General features: G+C 43.7%; 1 protein-coding gene across 1 annotated transcript in view; it reads right to left on the minus strand.

Annotated features, from left to right (window-relative positions):
* Positions 1-27,900, minus strand: part of Cfap54 (cilia and flagella associated protein 54) — a 255,271-nt gene that overhangs the window by 193,375 nt on the left and 33,996 nt on the right. The window contains exons 12-19 of the mRNA XM_057757648.1: positions 27,766-27,851; positions 25,111-25,245; positions 23,993-24,143; positions 22,610-22,686; positions 11,987-12,115; positions 11,523-11,649; positions 9,228-9,308; positions 9,013-9,134 (exon numbers count right to left, since the gene is read on the minus strand). Of these exons, the coding sequence (XP_057613631.1) occupies positions 9,013-9,134; positions 9,228-9,308; positions 11,523-11,649; positions 11,987-12,115; positions 22,610-22,686; positions 23,993-24,143; positions 25,111-25,245; positions 27,766-27,851 (908 nt within the window). The remainder of the gene's footprint in view (positions 1-9,012; positions 9,135-9,227; positions 9,309-11,522; positions 11,650-11,986; positions 12,116-22,609; positions 22,687-23,992; positions 24,144-25,110; positions 25,246-27,765; positions 27,852-27,900) is intronic.

The following is a 27,900-nucleotide window of genomic DNA, read 5'->3' on the forward strand; positions in this document are numbered from 1 at the left end:
CAACAATGAGGACCCTAAGAGAGACATACATAGATCTAATCTACATGGGAAGTAATCTCCTAAGTAAACTGGGAGCATGGGGACCTTGGGAGAGGGTTGAAGGCGAGGGGAGAGGCAAGGAGAGGAGCAGAGAAAAATGTAGAGCTCAATTTAAAAAAATCAATAAAATTAAAAAAAAGTAAGACTAGGTTCCAGACACAGCTTTCCCTAAAATAATAAAGGTTGGCCTACATTAAAATAAAACTACCTTGTCATTTTTATGCTGTGTTTGAGTGGTTGACACCCAGATCTAAAATCACGGGCAGTAACTAAAATGGATCTACAAATATGCGTCATTTAAAATTCTACTTCTCTAAAGCTTGGGGAAGAGTTCTGCACTGAAGGTCACAAGTCTTAGCCATACACGAGGCCCACTTAGAAAGGCCTTGCTTTTTTTTTCTCATCTCAGAACAGGGTATGCCAGGATGCCCCATCAATAACATAAAACAAAAATCCAGAAGTAGGACTTGAATATATGTAAAGGTTTCGGATGATTCTGAAGCGCAGCAAAAACTGCCAACCACTGCTTCTGGTAAGAAACCACACATCACAGATGCTCCGGTGGCCTCTCATCCTCCCACAGAAGTCAGGTCATGCCCTCTGGAACGCAGAGACTTGGTGAGGTGACACGATCTGCTGCTCCTTCAGCATCTTCTCTCCAGAGCTGCAATATGCTTATTTTCTTACCTGGTACCAGATTCTTCAGCCCCCTGACAGGGCCGAGTTAGATTTTCTGGTGGGGAACCTCTGACCGACCCTCCATGAAGGCCTCCCAGAGCCAGAAAATGTCCCATGTTCAGGGGTTCTTCCTCTCACGCTGTACCTGGCAGCTGTCTCTACTAATGAGGCACCTCACGGTGGTTGTTTTTTTTTTTTTTTTTCAGGGAAGACTCTCTCTCCCTGAAGGCCCCTTCATGCTTCCTCCTCTAGGATGTCCTTAATGCTCTCCTGGCTGTCTCTAACCCCAAAGCCTGCTGAGAAGGCTGGATCACCTATTAAAGCTCATACGGGAAGGGTAATCTTAACGTCCACTGCTTTCCAAAACCAAATGACCCACTGCATCGACCAACAGCCTGCTCTCTGTTATAACAAAGAGGTGGTTTTCTGCTCACTCTCTGGTCTCCTCAACTTCTTGTCTTGACTCTGAAAACAACCTCTAGCATCTATCTACTGAAGGGCAAAGAGCTTTTGTGAAGGTCATGGACATATCTTCTGGCTCCCCGTCTACTCTTGACTGTCTTGTGTTCCTCTCTGTTTCGACTAAACCTTTAGAACCACGCACTCCCATGCAATTCCCCCTTCCCAGGCAGCATCACATCTTCTCTGCTGGCTCAAGCCCTGCTGGAGCATCACCTCCACTGACATCTCCATGGCAACCCCATGCTCCCAGGCATCCCTCCCTACGCATCTTCACTGACTTTACTTCAGTGGGTACTGGACCGTGTGCGATCTGTGTACCCAAATGTCCACGCCTTGTCATGAATGCCTTGATATCAGGCATGGTGCCTTATTTATCTCTTCGGATTCAGCCACTGGGTTCTAAAGGAAAGCCAAACTGAACCATGATGGTGGAGAAGGGTGTTTACTATGACACATTTTAAACTACATGATAAAAAAAATGCTCTGAAAAAAAAAATGCTCTAAGTCTTGACCAACCTTCAGAGGAGATCCCTGACTCAGATCCTGTGGCTCAATTTAAAATATGTGAACAGAAATATCAAAGTTTGTATGAAAAAGTAGTGAAAGGAAAGTCCAAAATAAAATCCCAGATTTGGGTCAAATAAAGTCCATGACAGAAATGAAGGCAGACTCTAATGCTTGTTAAAAATAAACCCCCAGCTCACTAAGGCAAATTCTGCAGCTGCTAGTAATGTCCATTCACGAGAGCGTGTCTGGGGGTGATTTAAGACCTTCAACCACACAGAAGGAAATATCTGGTGGGGGGATCCAGAAAGAAAAAAAATCTCAAAAACAGCTGAAGTCAATTTTGAAAGAGTGTCAATAAAGACCTGAGTATTATCTAGAGCGATGCTTCCGGAGGCCGAGGCCTTACAACTGCAGAATCCGGACAGCTCTTCCCAGTCTCAGCTCACACGCTTGCTTTCCCCAACATGTCAGGTGACGAAAATAGCTAACGCCACATGCTCTCCTGACAGCCCTTGGGAATTAGAAGGGCTTCCCAAACCTCAAGGAAGAAAAGACCCTTTGCTGACCAAGGAAAAAGGTTAACCAGGACCCTCAAAGCAAAGGGGCTTCCGTGGCGGCACACAAAGGAAGCAACCATGCTTTTCACGGTCACTTGTGCGTCCGTGGGCTGCATAAACTGAGGCCCTAAGTATTTTTGGATGAATGCAAATGTCTCTGCCTATAGTTCCATTAGAGAAAAAGGAGACCTGCCTCTCTTAGAAGTGTGCCAATGCTTATGAAGACAGGCTGACATTAAATACATCGGACACGGGCCTGCTGCCCACAGGGCATCACGACACTAATGGAAAGATGTAATGCCCTCCTGAGGGTGCGATTAAGATGTATGTAAACAGCTATCGCGACGCTGTGGGGACAAAGTGCCACGCTCACTACAGGAGACCTCCCTGAGGAACATTCCGCGTCCCAGCGTGATGGGGTACACCTCGGAAGGAGATGAGAGGTAGATTAAGTCACCCCCCAAGAACCGTAGCCAGGAATATTGCAGAGGATAAAAAAACATGGCTTCAAAGATAATGCTGAGAACAGACAGGGAAAGGGATGTGCCATCTCATGACAATTAATACAGCCAAGGCTCAGACAACAATCTCATCCAATGCTACCAAGCACTCAAAGTGTGGGTGGAGTAATAAAGATAACAATTATAATAATAGTGACTACCTCTTACGGACTGTTCACTCTGTGCCAAAAGCTAAGAATTCTGCATGCGCCATTTCACCAAGTCTTCCTAAGAACCTCCCTTTAATAGACAAATATTTGACTGTTTTCTTTTCTTTTGTTGTTTGTTTTTGTGATTTGGAGACAGGGTCTCATTTATGTAGTACTGTCTAGCCTGGAACTCTCAATGTAGACCACGCTGGCCTCAAACTCACAGAAATCCACCTGCCTCTGCCTCACAAGTGCTGGGATTAAAGGTGTGCATCACCACAATTAATAGATGAATATTTTAAGACTTAAGAGGATATCACTAACACAGCCAATCTCTGGCAGAACCAGAACTCTACCCAAACCCTATACTCCTAACACCATGCTATTGTATTGAAATGCAATGATGAACAACAATAACAACAAAACCCTTGGGAAGGCAAACCAGATAAATTCACTACAATGTACCTATAGGACAGATGAAAAGAAAAACCTCTGCTATGTAATTATGCCCAAAACCATTGTCAGGGTTTGAAACCCAGGGTTCAAACCATGACCTCGTTGTTACATCTAGACAGTTTTGCACCACGAGGAAGGAGAGACACAGCACTTATGAGTTCCAAGGATTCTAATATTCACCACATAAGCAGGTCACTGATCCATCAGGGCCGCAGGACAGGGACTCGGGAGCCTTGTTTCTGCTGACATCCCTGAGCAGGGGCAGAAGTGAGTGGGGTTTATAAGCCAAAAAATCCAAGTTACAGTTACAATTTTCACCAATTTTCATCAGCATTCAGAGATTAGAACTTCCTTGAATGTTCCATCATTGTCAATCGACATACAATGCGAGCCTTTTGGTTCAACCAATCGGATCCATTTGTTCCTTCCATTGCTAGGAACAGCCATGATGCTTCCAGAGAACTAGAGTTGCACAATGACCATTTTGGGGGTTTAGGGAAGAAGTTGGTCAGCCATGGAAAGTTCTCGCTCCCCCGGGGTTAGGGAACCTGAATCAAAATGGCCGTACTTAGGCCAACGTGCATTTGCCTGCTTCCTTCACTCCTTAGAGGGGTCAGAATCAGAAAGACCTCTGCTCTTCCAAAAGGGAGACTTCGGTAGAGAACAGACATAAAGAACTGAGAGGGTCTCAGGAAAAAACGATTTATATTTCCCTCAAGACAAACAAATAGGATTGAATTGACTGAAATTCCATAAATAAAAAAAAGAAATAAACTCAGTTACTGCCAGTTCAGTTCACAGGATAGAAACACAGACATAAATTCTGGAAATATTAAAGCCTGGACTTACAAGAACTTCCAGTGGCTCTGGTTTCCCTCGTAGCTCTGCTTCCAAAATGGGACTATACAATTACATGCTGTATCAATAATAAAAATGACTCTGCGAAGCCACAATGCTCCCTTGCTTAGAGTTGGGGGTACTAACACCAGGATTTGGCGCTGCTGGTTTTTATCTCAGCTGCAGACTTACTTCCGCTCCAGCAGACAGTATTAGGAGAAAAGTAGATGCAACAGTTGAGTTTCTTTGCAACAGAAGCTACAGAGAAAATGAAGTGGGAATCAGACAGACAGAGGATCCCCAGAACAGGGTCACGGCCTTCTCATTAGCACACAGGAGTAGCAACAGAGGGGTTGTAAGCTCTGTTCCCTTGCAGAGGGCACAGAGAGACTGTTTCCAGCAAGGGGCTGCTCCGGGGTGTGTACCCTGGAGTTGCAATCTTTTCATACTGCTACTGAGGTTTCAGCTTCCAAGGAGGGAGCAGTCAATAGGCCCCTTTTGCATCTTTAGTACCCACACTCTAACAGATTATAGCTAATGGGGAGGAAGTCATTCCTCCTCTGGTGATATTTGGAGAGGGAAATGCAGGAAGCAGCATCATAGAACACTGCCCCAAAATCCCTTAGGAGCATCTCAGTCTCTCTGCTAAGATGCCGAAAGGTCATCTGTTAGACCCTCAGTGAACTAATGATCTAACATAAGCCACATGGTGGCTGCTCGGCTCAAAGGGAGAAAAGCATCCAGTAGAGGTGCTAGGTGCCACCCCTTACAATAAAGACATGGCCTCATGGGCAAAGCCAAAGCAGATTATCAGAGTCAAATAGTTAAGGCAGGAGGATGGGATAAAGGCTTTCCTCTACACAAGAAAAGAAGCCATCCGTCCCATCTGGTTAGCTCGCATTATCAAAAGTCTGACCCTTGTTGGTGGCCGCACATTGGCTCACTTTTAATCGGTTTGGGATCACAGACACTTGATATGATTATGTTTCCACAAGGGCAGAAAACTTTCGAAAAACCAAAACAGAGAATGAATTATTTAAGAGTTCCTAAGAGACCCAAGCTTTTCATGCCTTTTTATGACATCAGGTGACACATCAATTACTGATTCGGGGACAATTTTATTACAGGACCCTGATAATGTAAAACATTTTGTGATATTCTTCAGGAGAGAATGATTGCCAGGGGAAAGGAGTTTATTTGTCTTCTATAAGGAAAGAAAGTTTGACAATTATTTGAGTGATAACAGCGCTGTTTAGGAGAGTGCCCCAAGGAGCAATCATGACACCATAACACTTGGATGGAAACTGCCACTGAGGAGCAGAGGTGGATACCGAAGATTCGGGACCTCAAGATAAATATTCAACATGCTCCTGGCTAGTACAATCCCTTATAAAGAATAGCACCTCAAAGCACATCTCATGGGGCTCCTTAGGACATTACATTCATAATTTTTCTTGAGTTCCAACAGTCTTAGGAATTAAAAAGACCTGGAAACTTAGACTCCCCTCCCCCACTGTCTTCCTCCCCTGCCTCGACGGAAGTAGAGCTATAACAAGGAAATGGTGTATTATGGAAGCAGGAAGGAAGCATCAAAGGTCTCAATATCACCAGGCTCCAAGGGCATGTGGGCTTAGTCCTGAGAGCAGTACTGTTTAAAGAAATTACATTTTATTCTCCCTAGAAATGGAACTGGAACGCCGACGTCCTCTTAAGTACACAGCCACGTGCTGTCTGCTGAGAAAACAGAACTGAACACATGCGGATCTGAACACACAGAAATCTTCCTTGACCCTGCCGGTTCAGATCACCCGTGCTGACATCAACCCCCGTTCCCCACTCAAATGCTGCCAACCCAAAAGCTCTTCCCTGACGCTGTCGGGACGGACTCCCCACCCTGAACAATGATGGCATTGATCCATCCAAAGCCCTCAGCAGCTGGGTAAGAGCTCTTTGGATGTCTCTCTGCTTTCCATCCGGTCTTAAACATCACCGTCTTTCCCCCAACCTCCCCTTGCCCCGCCACATCCAAGCCCCTCACCGTGAGTGTCATGCGGGGCTACAAGTACTCAAGGACTTCTGGGCTCTTGAGACGCTGCCCACATTGCTCTCTACCTGGAGTGCTCTTTCTCCTCCAGGTATCCCTCATCTTTGGCTACTCCGTGTTCAACTCCAGTCTATGTCCAAGATTTTGAAAACCCTGCTTGCTGACCACAAACACATCCTTCTAGCTTTCCTCAGACGCTCCGTTTCTGGTCTCTGACGGAATCTTATAGGGTGGTCCCGTTTTATGATTTTTCTATAACAATGAAGTCTCCACCTTGATGCCTTATTTCCTTCCCTAGTCAATCTGAACTTGGTTTTTTTTTTTCCATACCGTAACCATTTAGTTCCTACCTGTAATAACGAAGACTGAGAGCTGTGGGTTCAGAGAAGGACCTGACACGACCACTATTCACTACTAGCTGTGTTAGGTGAGAGAGCCCGAGACCATGAGGCAAGTGGGAAACCATGATCAGGCCCTGAGATAAGAGAGTCTTTAGAAGGGAGAGTATGTCATACCAGAGACAACATGTTGGATCCTCAGAGGGTGAGAAGACCTCCTTAAAATACCTGGAGAGGAACACCATTACTTAAGACATCTTAAAGTGGAAGACAAGGAAAAACAGCTGCCGGTCAGGTGATGGTGGTGCATGCCTTTAATCCCAGCACTCAGGAGGCAGAGGCAGGAGGATCTCTGTGAGTTCCTGGCCAGCCTGGTCTACAGAGAGAGTTCCAGGACAGCTAAGACTAGGTAGAGAAATTCTGTGTCAAACAAACAAACAAAAAAGCTGTCATGTTCAACATGGTCAGGGGGGCTAGAAGAAAAGAGGAAGCCTTCAGGAAAGTTTCCTGAGCAAAGGCGAGATGTGACTTCCATATACTTCTACACGCCAAGGAGTCCCCCACCCCAATCTGTGGGTTTTAACTTCCACGGCAAGTGCCTGCTGGCTTCAAGGAACCTGACCTGATTTCTAGGAAGTCTGAGGTCTAACATTCCCATTTTAAAAAATTAATAATCCCATACAAATCTTCATTATGACAAATACTCAGCTGTCACTGCTACAAAACATCGCACATCCGGATACATCAGACCACTCTGGGGGAGGAGCCTCTGAAAAGTCACAGTCTCCAACTGTAGGAAGAATTTCTGTGTTCCAGCCAGGCTTCTCCCTTGGACTCAGCTCCTGCCTCATTCGCTCCTTTCACCTTCCTTCTCATTCCAAATACCTGCTCCCACTAGCAGAAATCCTTGCTTTCTGCTTTATGAAATTCTTGAGGCAAGCCAGCACCAACTTATCCTCCTGCCTCCACACCAACAAGCTTCTTACATGTGCATCTATCTGCTCTTCCTTCCTTTCTGCACCAAAGGATGAAAGGCCTGCCTTGTAGTCTACCCCTGGTCGATGCCTTCTTCTCCTCCCCTCCCCCTCCTAGGGCAGTCTGTTCATGTTCCAGCCTCGCTGCTAGCTTCCGTTTCTCCTTCTTAGCATGCTCACATACTACATATATGTGTTCTGTCTTCAACCTCTCCTAACTGACCCGGATTTGACCCGGCTTTTCTTTGTCTTGTTGGCCAGGTTACTTGTAGCATTGCTTTCTGTTTCGTGTAACAGTCACGCAGCCAGTACTCTATTAGGAATACCTCCCAAAGTCCCATATGTTAAAGGTTTGATCAATAGCCCTTACTGGAAGGCAGTGAGACCTTTAACATGGGGATGCACTTTTAAAGGGGATATTAGAATTCCCCCTCTCTCCTTCCTGGCCACCATGCGGTACATGGGTTCCCTGACAGCAAATGCTTCCTCCAGGCTCTCCTGTATCACCACCACAGACCCATGAAGTGGAATCCCCAGACTGTGAGCCAAATAAGCGAAGTTCCTTTTAGGGTGAGTATCTCTACACATTCTCTAGAAGTGCTGAGACGCTAACAAACACAGATCATGCTATCAAATTTTCATAGGTCATGCAAGGGGCAAAATGAAGATCTCCTAACATGCAGTGTGACTGCCTTCAGAAAGTTCTACTAAAACCTCCTATCATGAATCTGAGAAAAGACAAAAGAATTCCCAGTGTGAGACCACATTAAAGGTAGCAACAAGATCAGATCTGGAGTGGCTCGGGGGTAGAGGGCTCAGCATATATGGGGCCTGTGTTCCATCCCCAACATGACATTTCTTAAAAGACATCAAGAATATTGCTCTATATGTTAGCAGTCTCTGTCTGGATGAAACTACCTCAGTCAATAGGCTGTATGCATTTTAACTCTGACACAAAGAATGCACTAGAAGGGCTAGTGCCGCTCCAATTTTAATTTACCCTATTTTGACTCCTCCTCCTTTTAGTTGGCATCCCATGTCAGTCAGTTGTCTCTAGAAACAAAAGCATTCATTTCCAAACAGTTCAGGACTCGAGATAGAGCTTAGTCCCCCTGATCAGGCCACTCCATGTGAGGTGGTCCAAGAATCATAATCAGATGTCAAAGAACAAAATATTGTTTGCTTGCTTGTTTTTTGTTTTGTTTTGTTTTTTGTTTGTTTGTTTGCTTGCTTGCTTTTCAAGACAGGGTTTCTTTGTAGCTTTGGAGCCTATCCTGGAACTAGCTCTTGTAGACCAGGCTGGCCTTGAACTCACAGGGATCCGCCTGCCTCTGCCTCCCGAGTGCTGGGATTGAATATGTGCGACACCACCATCCAGCTAAAGCAAGTTTTTGAAAGATACACAAATCACTCATTTTAACACAAGCTGGGTGCCAGGACTAGAAGAAGAAATGGAAACATGAAATATTACCATCAACAAGTTCCACGAAGTTGCACAGGCTGTGTCCTTCTCAAACAGTAAAAGGGCCTTCTGCATCAGGTAGATGGCTTTGGAAAGCTTGTTCTTCTTGATTTTATTTATTACAGTTAACTCTGTAAAGGCAAACAAATAGTTACTAAAAGACCAGGATGAACGTTATCATTTAAATTTTTTGAACTACAACTGATACAACACGAATCGCCTACCTGAGAAACACTCGGAGTTTGTAGGTTCTTTTACTTTTTCCAAACCTTTAGGATTTGTGCTAACAGTTGGAATCTGTAAAACTGAAGAACACCTCCGATTATAAACCAAGCAGAAAACCTTTTGTTTTCCATGCTAGGGAACAAACCCATGACCTTGGGCATGCCAGGTATGGGCTCTACCACTACACTCTAAGTCCAGACCTTGGTTTATTTTTGGTTGAAACGGATCTCCCTATTTGGCTCAGGCTGGTCCTGAACTTGCTATGCAGCCCAGGCAGGACTCGAACCGATAATCTGTTGCTTGCTCTTACTTCCCACATGTCAGAACTACAGGCTTGTGCTGCCATACCCAGCAGGTTGTAGTTTCAATGTCACCTCTTCTTTTCTTTTTCCAGTGGTGTACTTCAGGACACAGAATTTTCAAATAATAAAAATATTTAATTTTCTGTTTCATCTCAAGAAAAATCACCTTGTGGAACTCTTGTCTACTTTACCTTGTTCTTACATACAATGCCAAACTGTCCCTGGTCCTTTCTAGAAAACGTGTGTCACCATAGTCCCTGGAAAACACAAGGTTCCAGGGACAGTGAAAGCCTAGCAATTTTCACCTAAAACACAAAGGACTGTAGGTACAATATAGATGGGACTGTCACTGTGGTACAATATAGATGAGAGAGAAGAGAAACGTGGATGGAGCTGTGCTGGCTGGGGACAAGGAAAGGAGATGACTTTTAGGTCTGGTCCACAAAAAAGACCTGGCACTATTTTGGTTCTGTCCTGCAAGGTATGCAGAGTATGGAGGTCTGAGTGAGAATGACCCTCATAGACTCATAGATTTGAAGATGTGGTACCTAGCTGATGGAACCTTTTAGGAAGGATTAGTAGGTGTGCCCTTGTAGAAGGAATTGTGTCACTGGGGGTGGCTTTGAGGTTTCAAAATACCATGCCAGACCCAGACACTCCCTTTCTTTGCCTCCACCTTATAGATCCAGATACAGCCCTCAGTCACTGCACCAATGTTATGCCGGCTGTTTGACACCGTGTCCCCTGTCATGATGGTCATGGACTCACCCTCTAAAACTGTGAGGAAGCCCCTGAATAGATGTTTCTTTTATGTTTCCTTGGCCATGGTATCTCTTCACAGCAGCAACAGAACAGTGACTAAGACATAGGGTTTCCTGAAGATCCCTGACAGCACACCCCTTCCGCTGAATTTTATTATTTGTGCTAATGAGTGCTAAGTGATAGTGACTGGTGAAAGATAGAACCAGACACCACTGAAGGATAAGATTTATGGGAAGCTCTCAGTGCAGATACAGATGGGTCATATCTAAAGCTGCAGTCATCAGTGAGCAGCCACCGTGACGCTCTTCAGTAAGATAGGTACAAACAGCACTTCCGGAGCACGAGTCTGGCAGCAGCATACTTGAGTGAAGAGAGACAGAGGGATGAAATAATAGCACAGGCTAGGGTGGAAGATCAATAAAGGAACAGCAGAAGAACCAAGGAGACTCAGGGATACGGCATGAAACCTTAACTAACTCCACGAAAATCGAGCTCAGGCCTCCCGTCAATATCTCTGTGTGGTCCCTCATGGAAACTCATTTGGCCTTCAAAGACCTAATGAACAACAGTTGGAGAGTAAACCATTAAATAGTAACCCCGAGAACAAACAAAGCCCCATTCTTCCATGAAGGACGATATAGGAGATAATGAGTATTCTTGAAGGAAACCAGACACAATCATTCTATTGAGCTTTAAATTGCATTTCTGAACCACATATTTTCAGTTTCAAATACTGTTTATGGCTAATTATCCTCAGAAAGCTGGTCTATGTAACAGAAATTCTCTATCAGGTTTTCAGTTTACTTATGAGCAGAGACTTTTCATTATTATCTGCTCCTCTCTACATCTAAAGGGTCACATAGAAAACCATTATGAAAACCATATAAACGTTTAAAGTAAAATATAAAAGGATGAAAACATAAAAAGGTAGAAACAAAGGATCTTGGTAGGTACTAAATAAATGCTTGCTCCATTGAATTAACAAAACAACAAAAACTTACTATAAGCAAGTAAATATAATCATATTTTCTTAGAAATTTACTGGCCTGCTATGCAAAGTGTAAACTGATAAACCAAAGTATTTGCTGATATTAATCCAAGGAAACAAAAATAAAATAATAAAACTTATTTGGAAAAGTGGGCAACAAATACACAACTACAAGAACGAGTCGGTTCTCCGTTTGAATTGCACTTCAAATGTATTCTGTATGGTTACTTCTGGGCCGCTACCTTGCAGTTGGTCAAGAAGTACAACGGCGACGCGGTGCTGAGCATGAATCAACTCCAGATGCAGATCCATGATGAAGCTATTTGCGGAGATCGGCTTGTAAGTAACCCCGTCTATGTCATGAGAGTCCTTCAGTCCAGAGGAGTAGAAGACAAAGAGGAAAATGGTTATCAAAACAGCCTAAAAGAATAGCTATGCCTTGTTATCTCTCAAGTTCTGTCTCATTCATAGCCATTTAATTCTGCTCACTTCTAGCCCTGAGCAGTTGGCTCACATGACAACGCGTGTTCTCTTAGCGTGTCCACTTCACTGACAAACTCAAAGACACCATCCCTCCTTGAATTCTTCTGGGAAGAGCTATTTCTGGACTATGAGAGGAAACCACACTTTACGTAACTCCTTGAAAAGCGGGCTCTTTTCCTGCTTAAGGGAAACATCGACCTGATGTGAGACTGTCCGCTCTTACCTTGACATAGCAATGGTCGAATACTGATGATCCATCCGACAAAGTCGATAGCATGCAATTCCAGTTCATCGCAGCGATCGCTTTATCGAGGAGCTCATATGCATAAAACAGCTGTTCCACAGGAGCTTGCTAGGATAATTTTACAAAAATTACGAAAAGCAAAAGCTAAAACTCTTTAACAATCACTCAAAATCAAACAGCAGAAACTGCCCAACATCAGCCACGCTCTGTCTCTGACTAAATATGTTTAGCATCAACTAAATACTGAGTACTGTCATTGAAGACAAAAATAATATATTAAACCATTTTCCAAAAACAAACTTTCATGAACACACATGTGAGTTCTAGGCATTGTCTTCGCAATTCTAGTCGTACCAAACACACGTGTAAATGTTAAACTTGAAGTCCACATAGGTTTAGCTAGTCTTTCACACACTTGATTTGAAAACGTCCTACTTTTTTAAATCTCAGACCCTCAGAACTGGAAGTGTAGACTTTGCGCTCATAGAACACAACACAGAACGATTTCAAAGTCTACACATCTTTTCAGCATCATTGTGCTCACAGGCAGCCTAGTAGAGAACAGAGAACAATCAGCCATGTCCAAACGCCCTTCTCTGAATCTTTTACACACATGGGTAAAACCAAGGCCCCCTGGGCTGCCAACCACAGAGTCACTCTGCCTCGCTGCCCCAACAGGAGCCACTGAGTCTTTTTTGTTAATCATTCATTTGTGTTATCTGATTTTTTTTTTTACCACTCTCACCATGCAGGTGCCTTGACCAATATTTAACACCACTTTTTTAATTTTTCAAATGCATTTTGATTTCCCCATCATGAATTCTTCTGGATGTTTCCTTCACTCGACCACAGGCTTGGGATGGTGTTGGTACCTTTGTGGCTCAGGCAGAGTGTAGTTATGCCCCACGAGCTAAGTACCTTCAGCAGAAAGGAGGAGCTCAAAGCACAGAATCGCAGGTTCCCCATGGTTTTCAACAGTTGGTGAGAACTTCTTTTTTTAATGCCCTGGTAATGCTGCAGCATGCATGGGCAGCCCATGTATGGCAGCTCTGTTGAACTTGTCCACATTGGGTTTTATGGTCTAAGTGGATGAGGACTACTGATCAGGTAACTTCCTCTAGAGGGCACCAGACCTCATTACAGATGGTTGTGAACCACCACCATGTGGTTGCTGGGAATTGAACTCAGGACCTTTGGAAGAGCAGGCAGTGCTCTTAACTGCTGAGTCATCTCTGCCAACCTCCTGCATTCTCAAGAGCTTCCTTGAAGTGTCTCAGGGAACCTGAGAGACAGCCGACAATAACCTCAAACATCCACCACAGTGGTCTGGGTAGATAGCAAGAGCATGCTCAATATGGCTAGTGAAACCCCATCTTCCTTCTGCTACCGCAGAATAAAAACCTCTCATTACAAAATCAATCAAATGTTCCTCATTAGCAGAATAGCCCCCTAGGACTGTAAAGAAGGCTGCAGATACGGTTCCAGGAGTTCCCTGCCATCCCAAGGTGACTATCCTACAGATAGGAAGCAAGGATGCCCAGCTGACTCACATTTGTGTAGGATGAAAGGAGACATTCTGAAGACCATGTCGCCACTATTCATGAAATGTGTTGGTGGACATGTAAGCCGCCAGAACTAAATGCCCTGCAATGAGTTGTGTCTGTGCTTGAAACCAAATTATCACTTCCTGTACGGTCTCTACTGTTTTTTTTTTTTTTTTTTTTTCTGGTTCAGTCTTCATCTGTCTAAGACTTCTAAAACATGTTTAAAAGAAAAATGGTGGTTACCTGTATGTGGTTATATCAGAATAAAGGGACAGTTTTTAATCTTGTGCCATAGCTGTGACACTAATTGACAGTCTTTGGATAATGTGCCTTATTGAGTAAGAGACCTTCTATTTCCAGCTGTTAAGAGTTTTGGTTTGAAAGGCTGGCAGCTGGTTTTGTCAAATGCCTCACTGGCATCTCACTGTGGACTGATACAGCCATGTTTTTCTTTGCTCTTTAATATGGGATGAGCTACACTGCATCATAGGGTGCCAACGTTGAGCCAGCCTCACTTCCCTGGATATGCACGGTTTGCTCATTCAGCAAATCCATCCCCACCCAAAGTCACAGACTCAGGGAGGTTTCCAAAGACTCAAGGGTGCAAAACAATGGGGTGAGAGCCTTCCTTCCTCCCATTCTCTCCTCCTCTCAGAACTAAACCTGCAATATCTCCCTATAAAACCAATGTTTTCTTCTAATATACTTTTACAGTTTATTTCTTCTAGGATGGAGTCTGTAGGTTCTAACTTTATGGAGAGGCTCAATGACAATTCCATCTTTTCTGAGTTGAGGTTTTATCTCATTCTTCTAGACAGTTGTTTTAAAAAAAAAAATCTATGCTTGTTTGTAACTATGCCCAGCAACTCACTGCAGCACCCCACCTGCATGCTCAAGCAATCTGCTGCAGTATCTATATGCATGCCCAGCAACCTGCTGCAGCACCTGCCTGCATTCTCAGGTAATCTGCAGCACCCACCTGCATGCTCAAGCAATCTGCTACAGCACCCACCTGCATGCCCAGCACCCAATGCAGCACCCATGTGCATGCCCAGCAACCCACTGCAGCACCCATGTGTGTGCTCAAGCAATCTGCAGAAGTATCCACCTGCATGCCTAGCAATCTGCTGCAGCATCCACCTGCACGCCCAGCAACCTGCTGCAGCACCCACCTGCACGCCCAGCAACCTGCTGCAGCACCCACCTGCATGCCCAGAAACCTGCTGCAGCATCCACCTGCATGCCCAGCAATCTGCTGTAGCTCTCACCTGCATGCTCAGCAGGCTGATTTTCACTTCCTGTTTGTTTGGCCTCTAGAATTTTCCTTGCTTTCTTATGAATTATGCAATGTATTTGAAGTTCTGTTCAGTTTTGCCCAAAATGTCGAGGTGTCTTTCAGAAGGGAGATGTTTTAGTCATCTAGGTTATTGTTCAGCCAAAAGCAGAAGTCACTGCTAAGGGTGTGTGTGTGTGTGTGTGTGTGTGTGTGTGTGTGTGTGTGTGTGCAGGTGCACACATACACTCAGGAGTGATGTGGGATATCCTTTAAAAAATGTTGTAATTTTTTAAAGAAAGGATTCTAGACAGAAAAGAAAGAGTCAAGCACAGCTTCTTAACAGCAGCCTTATATAGGTTGAGCTCTGTTTGCCAGAGACAAGCAGAGGCTCAGCTCCTTTAAGAGAGGTTTCTGACTCAGTGGGAAGTTAGCTAGTTAGTGGCAAAAATCAAAAACAGTGCAGCTTTTAAGAGGCCCTGCCACCAAACACCTAAATGGTGTTTATGAGCAGCTGGTGGCAGTCTTCTTGGTGACAGTACGGACCTTGAAACTCAACAGAGTTGTGACAATAAACATGGCTCTCGCCATGAAGCTAGACTCTCAGAAAGCTAAGGAATGGGGCAGAGCCAGCCGCCAAAGGCACAGCTTTAATCCTATCCATGCTGTTCAGCAGACTAACGCATGTTGTCAGAAAAAGATAGAGATACACAGTAAAGACAGATTCAAGCAGAAAAATTTTTAAAGAATCACCTTTAAAATGGTTTACAGTGTTTTAAAAATATACGTAGGCTTGGGAAAGAAAGGGAAAAGGGTAGTAAAAGTCCTTAAAAAAAATAGAGTAGCCAATGTGGTGGCACATTCCTTTAATTTTAGCATTTGGGAGGCAGAGGTAGTCGGATCTCTGAGTTTAAGGCCAACCTGGTCTACAGAGTGAGATTCAGGACAGCCAAAGATACATAGAGAAACACTGTCTCAAAAATCCAAAAATTAAAAAATAAAAATAAAAGAAATAGAATAAAAAAGAAAGCCATATAAAAATAGAAATACACAAAGAATTTGGATTATGTATATTATTGTGTTTTTTTGTTGGTGGTGTTTTTGTTTTTTTTAATTTTTGACTGTAAAAACCTAACTACAGAGAGACATTTCATTGTACGGCTGCTAAGCTAAACCAACATACATATTTTATAGGTACCTTGACTTCAAAATTTAAGTCTAAGGACATGTTTGTTTAGAAATTAGGTTCTGCTTTTGTTTCCACAGAGGACAGAAACCTGTAGATTCCTTACCAGCTAATATGGTTTGATCAAACAAGACCATCTGAAATGAAGGCCCAGGTGTCCAAAATCCACAACAGCTTCAGGATTGCTGACTGAGATGGACCAACCACACAGGATACCCCCATGAAAAACCTGATTAATAGCACCCCAAATCAGTAGGAAGAATTCTAAAAAACTACACTCAATTTCTCAAATATTGTTTCTAAATATTTGTTTTCATTTAAAGGGATCTGATTATAAAAGATTAATAGTCACCATCTAGGTCTTTCTAAAGAAAAAAGAGGGATATGATATAGAATACTTTACATTGGTATGGACTTCAGTTTACTAATACAAATTTAAAGTCAATTTTGTTATATGTATATTTCTACTCTTGTTTAAGGTATTATGTTTATACAGCTCATTTAAAAATATAACGTAAAATTAAAAATTATGGATTAATAGTCATCTCTAATAGTCAAACTGTAGTCATGTTTATTAGGTTTTTCAGATGTACAGAGATATATTTTAGATGGATAGGTATTCTTCAAACCTTTCAAAAGACCCATAGAATATGGCATTTAAAAGGCTTTAGGAATTTAGACTTTTCTCAACAGTGAGATATGTCTGCTTCTGGCAGCACCAGTTGCTTCAGAGAGGTTGACAGGCAGAAGAAACTCATTATGTAATCTGCCTTTAATGTGACAAGGCTGGCCATTTGAGCAAGAAGCTGCTCTTGCCTGGACTGCTTGATGATATGCTGTATGAACTGAGCATGCAAGACCCACAGAAAAGTGACTGCTGAACTTTCCAAAAGATGAAATAGTCTTTCAGGGTTCCTGCTTCACAGAAGAACCTGCCAAACATTCTGCAGGACACAAAAGAAAGCAACTGACAAACTTTGCCAGAACAAGGCAAAACAGATCTTCAAATTTCCTGCTTTAGTGAAAAGTCTGCCAGATATTATGGACCTGTAGGCTAAATATGGTTGCTCCAACATTACAAAAGAACTTTAGGTAACTGTCCAGGCAGCAAGATGTTTCTGTCATTTCTAAAACTTTGGAGGTTGCTTACAATGCACTTTTTGTTTACTTGGGTAATATATCCTTCTGAAATCTTTGATGGAATTTAAGACTAGATAGTTTCAATTAGAGTTTTTCTTAGTTATGATAAAAGATAGATATAAAAGTTTAGACTTACAAAGATAGGATAGATGATAGTTTCCTTCATTTGCCCAATGAAAATAGACTAGATATTGTAACTATAATTATTGTTTAATAACTATTTTGTATATGTAATTTTAGTATGTTAAAGTTAAAACCTTCCCTTTCAATTAGACAGAAAAGGAGAGATGATGTGGGTTGTCCTTCTGTATATGTGTTGTTTTTATTGGTTGATGAATAAAACTGTACTGGCCAATGGCTTAGCAGAGTAAATCCAGGCAGGAAATCTGAACAGAGAGAGAGAGTAGGCAGAGTCAAGTAGATGTCATATAGCTGTGGAAGGAGTAACATGCCAGAATATTATTGGCAGACCACAGTCTTGTGACGATACATAGATTAATAGAAATTAATAGAGTTGGTATTCAAGGAAATGGATTAATTTAAAATGTAAGAACTAGTTAGGAATACGCCTGAGCCATTGGCCAAACAATTGTTGTAATTAATATAGTTTCTGTGTGTTTCTTTGGGACTGGATGGCTGTGGGGCTGAGCAGGACAGAAACTTCTGTCAACACAGGGGCCATCTACTTTCCTTCCTGAGTCAGGGTCTCTCAAGTAGGCTGCTAGCTTGCCAGTGAGCTCCAGTAATTTGCCTGTCTCTGTTTCTTTGGCCCTGGGACTACAAGCATAAACTACCATTCTGACGTCATACACGGGTCCTGGAGATTGAACTCAGGTTCTCACTCTTGTTCATCAGGCACTTTACTGCCCCAGCCCTGGGGATACCTTTTTTGACACTGAAAATTTTCTAAGACTCTCCCCCACATACACACACATTCTGTTGTTGTCTTCACCATCACCACTCTATGCATCTTGCCCTCGACACCATAGCTAACACTAAATTAGAACTTGCTTGCCATCCAGGGGTAATCACACTGCATAATCTTTTAACTGCCAGAGCTCTGAAAGACTGATACTCACTAGTTAGCATTTTTTATAATTAATCCATTTGTTAAATAGATGCTACATATTCTGCAAAAGTTAGAAAGTGTTTTAAATCATGTCATCACAAGGGCACCCCTGACATCTTTCATGTAGTACTTTGCATGCACGCAAGGAATATAATTTTTCTCACCTAAAGATTGCTAAGTGAATACGTGAATCCTGGACTCGCCTACAATAATTCCCCTCCTCATGGATCTGAGAGCTGAGCTGAGGTCAGAACTCCCTGTGAAACATAAACTGTTAACATACACAAGGTACCCGTTTCCAGAGTGTTGCTGATATGTCGATTAAATGCGAAAACAACCCAGCAGAACAGGTACAGCTGTAATTTCAAAGATAAAGACGCTTGACAGCTCACACCATCCATTCGAGTTCAGACAAACAGTCCACATCCTAGGCAAGACTCAGCAGTGAGTCTGTCCAAAACAAATGCTGGGCTCTGGCGCACACCAGCGTATGGCCTGTACTCCAGCCATCGTGTGCCACCACAGCTAAGCAGGCTGTGCACTGCACAGCGTTAACACCTGTCATTCACACTTCCATCACCACAGGCATCAGTTTGGCAATTTCTCAGGATACTGAAGTAAACCACTCGGGGCAACGGACACACTTTCCAACTCCAATAACAGTGACAATAGCTCATCAATGGCCTTTGGGTTCTTTGTTGTGAGAAAAAACCAGCACGTAAGAAACCCATTTTATTTAGTGGCTTCGCTTGGTATAAAAGTTCAAGCCAAAAAGCCAAGTCCTTTATAATTTCCCCTTGGGTTCCTGTGCCTCCCCCATCACAGCATGGAGAACAAGAGCTGGCCCGCTACACCTGTCGCTCTCAGACTCGAGTGTCCCTAAGAACCTCCCTGAGTTGAAGTTATGATTGATTGTGTCTGAAGTGAGAAGCGAGAAGCCGCATATTGTGTAAGCGCTGCAAGGGAGCCCTGGGCAAACCACTGTTGGACAATTATGCCTCCTCTGCCCCTCACGCAGGCCAGTTTCTGTTCCCAATGTGACATCGCTTAAATCTAGCTCTCCCCATAAGGTGCAATTAAAACCAAAGAACTCGAATGTGTACCCCTGGGACCTCATAATTAGAAAATGAACGTTCGTTTGAGAAGGTCAATTCACAACAGCTCCTTTTATGAGAGTTGCTTGGTACTAAATTTCCTAGGATTTACCGAGTATGGCAGAAAGATGAACTGTCCCTTTGAAGCCGAGTACTTGTGGGGCTGGTGAGAAGGCTCAGTGAGTAACGACACTTGCAGCCAAGCTGGCAGCCTGAGCTCAGTTCCCAGAACCCTCATTGTGTCCTCTGACCTCCACACGTGCTCCGTGATGCATGCGTGCGCACACACACACACACACACACACACACACACACACTAGGTTTCTGATGATCCAACAGGCCAGATCAGATCAGATTAAAAGCAGACAGATGCAGGTTTATTTTTGTTCCCAGGCTGGTCCATGGGTCACAAAGAATGGGGCCAGGGAAGTCGTACACCCAGGCTAAGGGAGGGAGATTTTATAGATCTTAGGGAGCGGTGACAACATGTCAGCCAGGAACCGGGACTCTGCCCACGTATGGTCAAAAGCTAAACTCCTGGGTGGGAACTGGAGTGGGCTGGCCACATCAGAAAGGTGGGTCGCATTCGCTGCCCAAAATGCAGAACTGGGCTATTGGCACCATCCCTTTGTTCAGAGTTTCCTCGATGCAGACAGAGTTGGAGGAAGTTTCTCTCGCTTGTGCAGGGACAATCAGGAGTTCCAACCAAACATTCCGACCTGTTTGCGTATATGGGCACTGGTTCCAATTTGGCTACTTCCTGTTGGCATGGGATTACTTGGGGAGGGGGAGTTGGGAGTTGGTGGGCCAGTGTTCAAAGGAGGAAGGAATGTAGGATATTTGGTTAACTGCCACCCTGGAGACCTTACAAATCCAATCCTGGAGGAATCAGAGAAAGCAAGGAGCTAGAAGAAAACATAGACAAATGAGAAAAGCTGGTCACCATTATGGGACCAGCCAGGCAAAAAGGGGACGCCGGCCCCCAGAGGAAGGGAGAAGAAGTGGGTTGGTGACTATGAGGTGTATCAGGATGATGAGGCAGAGGTTCTGAACTAAGAAGTGGGCACTGGAGGGCACGCACCAGGAGAATGGGGGTATTGCAAGGCAAGTCACTAGGGATTAGGAGTCACTGAGATAGGAGGAGGGTAATAATGATCGTGAGGCCGAGGTGATGGGCTTCAGAAATGGGAAACTGGGGTCTGGAGGAGAAGGAAGAGGGGTCCTGAAGGTGAACTAGGATCAAATGGTAGAGGGTAGTGATCACTGGGGTGGAGATATCCCATATTTGGGGGTCAACTGGATCTGGGAGGGCAGGAACAGGGCAGTCTGGGATATGGACCTGTGAGGCAACCAGAGGAAGAAGAAGATGGGAGTCAGGTCAAACTTTGTTTGAGACCTACTCCATGCCCTGAAGGAAGCAGAGGACCATCAACACACACAGGCACACATACACACACAATCAGGAAAACACTGAACCTTCTGGGTATATACAGACATTTTCTTGCCATTGATTTTTAAACAATTCAAAACACTAGTTACATAATTCACTGTATTCAGTATTAAAAGTAACCTAGAGACTGTAAAGTATGCAAGAGGACATGCCCAGGTTATATCTAAACACGGTATCACCTTACACAAGAGATCACATACCCACTAACGTTAGCACCTGTGAGGTTCCCAGAACCAATCCATCAGGGATCCCAAGGAAAGCTATCCAGAAATACTCAGTTTCTAAGCTTCATTATGATCTTCAGAGGTTTCCAGAAGGTTAGCAGTGAGGAGGGGTAATAGCAACCAACAGGGCAAGTGTTGCCAGAATGGTATTACAAAGCAATAGAATGCTGCATGTTATAAATATGAGCCGGGCGGCGGTGGTGCACGCCTTTAATCCTACCACTCGGGACACAGAGGCAGCCTGTGAGTTCGAGGCCAGCCTGGTCTACAAGAGCTTGTTCCATGACAGGCTCAAAAAGCCACAGAGAAACCCTGTCTCAAAAGTCATATATATGTATACATATACACACACATATATGATATATATATATATATGAGGTAGATTGAAAGAGAGCATGAGGGCATAGGAAAATGGCACAGGATATAAAGCTGCATATTTTTGTTTTGTATATTGTTAAGCACCCCCCAATGTCAATGCAATTTTCATAACTTAGTCTACAGTTTGTCAGACAAATCCAAATATTCACTGACTTCCTCTCTAGGAAACATTTTTAAAGACACCCATAAAACACGGGGGCCCTGAGTAAATGCTCCACTATGAATAAGAGGTGTTTTGTTCTCAAACAATAAAACACGTGGTACTCTACATCTCCTTAGAAAATCACACAGCTGATAGGCAAAGTGACCCCTGGGAAATCCCACAGCACAGGAACCTGTTGTGTTTAATTAAAATCAGATCATGGCTGTTCGCCATGACTTCTGTTCGAGAAGCACAGAACCAGAATCACAGGGGAAAGCCCCACGCATTGCTCTGGAAGCTTCCTCTAAACAGATGGATGTTGGCTGTGTACGTGAGGCACCTCCATTCAGATCTAGACAGTCACGGTCATGTACAGAAGTAATTCAAATCTTGTAAGAAAAGCAAACAACGAGAAACATCCGTGTAGCTCCGCACCCTTCCGCCTTCAACATAAAGCTGACTAAGCACTCCTGAGCGCCATCAGCATCCTTGGTGCATGTCAATCAGGTAAGAACTCCTTCAGCCTTCGGAGGCACTAGCTGAGCGGAGCATCCCCAGCTCTTTAAATCTGTGACTTAGGACTTAGGCAAACAAGCAGTGATGTAACAGCAAGACGTCCCAAAAGGTTGGAGAGGTGACCAACACCTCCTTCCCGCAGCGACTCACAACTGTGTAACTCTAGCTCTAGGAGATCTCACACCCTCTTGCGGCTTCTGCAGGCACTGCCTTAATGCATGCAAACCCACACACAGACTCACACGTGAAGACTGCCTAGGTTCTTGCCTTAAATTTTTGTGTAGAACAGGTAGTACCTGTTCTAGAGGAAAGGCCCAGTGGGAGGGTGTGTCTGTAGTGGCCAGTACACAGCAACAGAAATTCTTAAAGCCTCAACACTCGGAGACATTTGTACAATGAACCACTATACATTTATAAATTCTATATTGAAAATAAAAATTCACATTTTTAACAATGCTTTCCATGACATAAAAATATAATACTATGTTTTATATATTATATATTATAATTCCCATAATAATGTAATTGCATGTTTTACATATTATATATTATAATTTCCATAATATAACAATACTGAAATCAGTACCTTTAATATTGGAAGGATTTCCGGGATCCCTTTTGGAGTCCCAGGGAATTCCTCAGGCCCTTTTTTTGCAGATGAATCTGAAAGAGAAAGGATGTGAGAAAAAAAAAGAGAAAGATGAGGAAAAGGGAGAGCAAGACAGAGCAAATACCAAAGGGAAATACAGAATGATGGGGGAAGACAAAATAGAAACACAGGGGTGATTCTGGGTTATTAAACTAGTCTACTAAATCAGTTATCTTTTTAAATTAATAATATTTAGAAATGACTCACCATCATAATTTGACAAGATATCAAAATGTTTCTTTTGTGTACTTAAAGTTGTACTTATATAAAATAATCTTTTAAAAAAACTCAAGAATTGTGTTTCTCAACAAGACAGTGGCATGACTGTGGTCACTGCTCCTCCCTCTGTTCCTATAAAGTCCTTTAAAAGAGGGCACAGCCTTATGGACTTGGACAAGTACCAGAGACGTCTAGTCCAAACTAGAGGAATAAAAATTGTAAGTACTTTAAGGCAACACTACATTTCCTATTTTAAAAATATATTTAATGATTCCAACTAAACAACATATTAATTCACAAGTAGGCCATATTCCAATATTGATGGAAATATCTTAACAAAGAATAAACACCTTAGACTGTATTTAGCCTGGTTATGAACAGTGTAAAACAATTACCTTCCAAAAGTAACTCATCGCCTTTAATCCCAGCACTCGGGAGGCAGAGGCAGGCGGATCTCTGGGAGTTCGAGGCCAGCCTGGTCTACAGAGCTAGTTCCAGGACAGGCTCCAAAGCCACAGAGAAACCCTGTCTCGGAAAAAAAAAAAAAAGGTAACTCATGCATGAAACAATGAAATTGAATAAGAAACAGACTTTTGAAGATGGGGCCATTTTGGGTTTTTTGCTTTCAGTAACGGATAATCTAGAAAACATCTCTTGACTGCAGAAAAAACAAAAAAAAATTCTAAACTTGTAAACTAAGAAGATAATAAAATAGTAAATATAAGGCAAGGAGCTTGGAAAAGGAAATCACGGACTGTAGAAAGGCAGGAAAATGAGCCAGGAATGGTCACACAGGTTTGCAAGCCCAACACCTGGGGTAGAGGGGAAAGGATCCGAAGTTCAAGTGCAGCCTTTGCTATAGTGAGTTCAAGGCCAGCCTGGACTGAGACCTCATCTCACTGAAAACAAAAACAACCCCTACTTATCCTGTTGGATACTATGAAAATTCTAAAGAGGAAGACCGGGCGCCATGCTACAGCCCTGAAGGGCAGCAGCGGTAACTGCTCCTGGCAGCTACCTGAATCCTAATGCATGTCTACATCATTAATTCGTCTATGCATATGCCGACTATCTCACCATGCATTTCATCCCATCGTTTACCTGCAGATTTTCTCAACTTTCTTTTCGAGCTTCCCAAAGACTCTAATATTTCACTTAATCGTAAGGTGATCTCTGCCACCATCACAATGTCCAAATCTTCCAGCCGATAGCAGTGAATCACTTCGCTTATCTGCCAGAGGAGATACACCCACTGCGGAAGGAAAATGCCAATCAAAATTAATTAGAAGGATACTATATGAAGAGGCAAAGTTTTTAGTTTTAGTTCTCCTTTGATCCTGCCCTGACCACAACCAAGTAGTACCTAGGCCTCCTTATTAATGTATCTCAATCATCAACAACATAAAGTGACTTTAATAAAATATTTAACAATGGATGCGTTTACAAGCATGCATAAATGTCCACCTGCTTATAATGTGCATGCCTGTAGCTATGGAAACTTTATGAGGTTATTTTTCTTTATCGTTAATATTCACTATATTCTCAAAATACAAAGTCAGTGCTTCTGGCCCCACTCTAGGTGCTCAGAAATTGACTTTTGGGTCTATATCCCCAAAGCATAGCTGGCCAGGATTCTCTCAGAGCTACAATGGACCAGTATTTATCTACCCAAATCATCACTTAATAGAGAACATGACCAAAATGTTGGATCAGTACAATAGTTTGTAGGAAGTTCAGGCACACTAGAAATTAAACATTTATTACTAAATATTTTATCTAAGTTTCCAGTTTTATGAATCCCCCACTTTCTTTCCAATGGGGAAAACAGCTCTGCTAAGCAATAAATATTACCAAGGAGCACACTAATATACATTATCAAGGGAAGGAAAGCACCCTGGTGCTTCTGTCTTATTGGTGCTCATACTATCACTCTTGTTGATGAATGCCACCCAAGCTCACGCAGCCTAGACTTGTATGTGTTCCTTCCTTTAAAAATGAAACCATTTTCCACTCTTTGAAACCAAACTGGGCCAGGGTGCAGGAGCACAGGTCCCAGAAAGGTCTCAGTAAGCACACAAAGAACAGTTTCCCACCTCACACATCTGGAAAGGATGGGACTTAGGAGGTAGATCAGAGGGGAAGTCTGGACTGGAAATGTGGACTCAATTTGAGTTTAAAAAATTAAGATACAAACATTCTCATGAAAGAAAAGGGAGTACTTTGCTAGTGCTGATCTTGTGGGAATATTTTGCGAAGTCGCTTTTGGACACGCTGATCCTCTGGATTCCCAGCTTGCATTTCTGCCATAAGAAGGTTATTATGTCCACAATGATATCCCTGTCAGGCTGCACACCCTAAAAACGAAGATGATGAGTTCATCAGTAGGAGGAGGAAGATGGATGCCCATAAGGTGCCCTGTGTGTCAAGCACACACACTCCTGTAAGCTTCACGTGTCCCAGATCGTCCACCCCTCATCAATCAGTGCGCTAAGGCCAGTGCCTTCATGTCACCACCATTAACAGACAGAGAGAACCCACCAGGTTTCCCCCACAGATAAGTGACCAGGAAGTCACAGGGGAGAAGGAGTCATGCCTAAGCAGACAGGCTCCATAGTTTCACCTAGCACTCTGTGAAGTGGTTTGACTCAAAAAAAAAAAAAAAAAAAAATCTGAAACATTTTCATCCAAGTCTGCAAACCAAAGAGTTCTCTCCAATCTGGCAAAGGATACTTTTCTCTTTCTAAACTTCTTCTATCAAAGTAATAAAGAGCTGGAGGAGTGAAGGGTAAAGTGGTACCAGTAGCAGGAAGAGCACGCAGTGGGAATGAGGAGGGCATGCAGAGGAGGGTGGGGAGGGGGGAGGGAGCAGGAGGGCATGCAGAGGAGGGTGGGGAGGGGGGAGGGGGCAGGAGGGCATGCAGAGGAGGATGGGGAGGGGGGAGGGGGCAGGAGGGCATGCAGAGGAGGATGGGGAGGGGGGAGGGGGCAGGAGGGCATGCAGAGGAGGGGGGAGGGGGCAGGAGAGCATGCAGAGGAGGGGGGAGAGGGGATGGGGAAAGAATCTGAGGGTGGAGAGATGGAGCAGGGACAGAGGAGGGTGGAGAGAAACTGAGCAGGACTGAGCAGATCCCCATGTGGGCATCATCAACACACTGCCCAGGACAGGCCTAGCTCCTAATTAGTTAGCTCTTTTCAGAAGTAAAGGGGACTCATTATAGCTGAACTGAGAGGTAAATGAAGTTTATGACTAAAATAAAACAAATGTGGGACCCTCTGGACGCTCCGAGATTGAGTTTGGTGTGTGTCACACCTCCCTGCAGCACAGGGAACTGAGCAGATCCCAGACACCGGTAAATGTGCTCGGACTGGCGTCAACCTGAGCTGAACTAAGACATCGCATGGATTCTTTTTAAATGCATGAGCGGAAGGTCTTTGCCCTTTAAGCCTTGATTTTTCTTTTTTGTTAAGTTCACTGATTATAATCATTATGTTTTCTGCCTGTCTTTCAAAATGAAATACCTGGCAGGGTCCGCTGATGCAGGCCTATAATCCCAGCTAGTCACTGCTCATGAGGTTGAGACAGAGGACCTCAGCTCCAAGACCAGCCTGGCAATTTAATGACATTTTGTCTCAAAATCAAAAGGAAAAGCTGGGCTGGGAAGGTAGCTCTGGGATGGAGCTACCTGCAGCCCTATGGTCTATCCCAGGCACCGAGAGAGGGAAAAAAAATCTACCACATGTTCCAAGAAACTCTGATAAATTCAGAAGAAACAGAAATACCGTAAGAGTAAAGCACATTTTAATCCCCTATTCTGTTTAATCTACCTAGGAAAAGAGTAATGCAAAACTTTACAATGAGTTTCTGCTTTTCATAACCATGAACCCAAGTTTCAAATGAAATGTCATGACTCTTCCCATATTCTACACAAAAGTAATGAAAACAGATTAGGGTACCATTACTCAAAACTGTCTTCCAGGGAAGCTCAGAGACACCCTGGGGACCCTGGGATCCAAATTTTAAAGTAGTGACAGAAGACCAGGGATGGTGCAGCTCAGTGGTAGAGAATGTGTCAAGTCAGACCCTAGAGTCAATCCCTCCCTGCCCTGGCGCGAGGGGGAGGAGGGGAGAAGAAGAGAAAGGAAGGGAGGAAAGGAAGAAGGGAGGGAGGAAGGGAGGGATGGGGGGGAACAGAGAGAGAAAGAGGGGAGAGAGAGAGAGAAGAGAGAGAAGGAGAGAGAGAAAGAGAAGGAGAGAGGGAGAGGACAGAGAGGGGGGAGTGAGGGAGAGGAGAGAGAGAGAGAGAGAGAGAGAGAGAGAGAGAGAGAGAGAGAGAGAGAGAGAGAGAGCGGGCTGCACTGCGTCACTCCTGAATTTCCAGCACCCAGAAGAACAGCACATCAAGATCTTGCGTTCACCAGAGCCTGAGAGCAGTAAGTCCCTCTTTTCAAAACCAAAACTGGGAACTGGGGCAGGCCTGAGACACTGGTCTTACCCAATGCATGTGGGCCATTTTTAAATTCTGGCCACTATGCAAAAAGGGACAAGAAACAGACATTGCCACCTTGGGCTGAAAGGCACCGTGACCGTACTGCACTAAACACATCCACTCTCCCTTAGAACCACTGCAGGGTTCCCTGCTCACTGGATGAAATACAGACAGCCTCAGACATTTCCCCAAAGGAGCAAGCAGATTGATACCCAAAGTGACGACAATGGAAAAAAATTGAGAGTTCCAAGTCAGCCACCAGCTCAAGGAAGCATCCTGAGGAGCAAATAATCCTGCCATGTTTTAACCTGGCCTCAAGCTAGACCAGACTATTAAAAGGTATTTTCCTTCCACACTGTCACAACTTATTTAAAAGAGTTATCTCACCTTGGAAGGGACACAGACACAGAAATGAAGAATGGCTGCCAAACTGAAAATATCTTCCGAGTATCCGCAGCTCCTCACACAAGACTCTGCAGGCGAAAGGCAGAGAAGATGAGGGCAGGATAGCGACTGTGAAGG

Source organism: Chionomys nivalis, chromosome 25, assembly GCF_950005125.1.
Source record: "Chionomys nivalis chromosome 25, mChiNiv1.1, whole genome shotgun sequence".
Classification (NCBI taxonomy): domain Eukaryota; kingdom Metazoa; phylum Chordata; class Mammalia; order Rodentia; family Cricetidae; genus Chionomys; species Chionomys nivalis.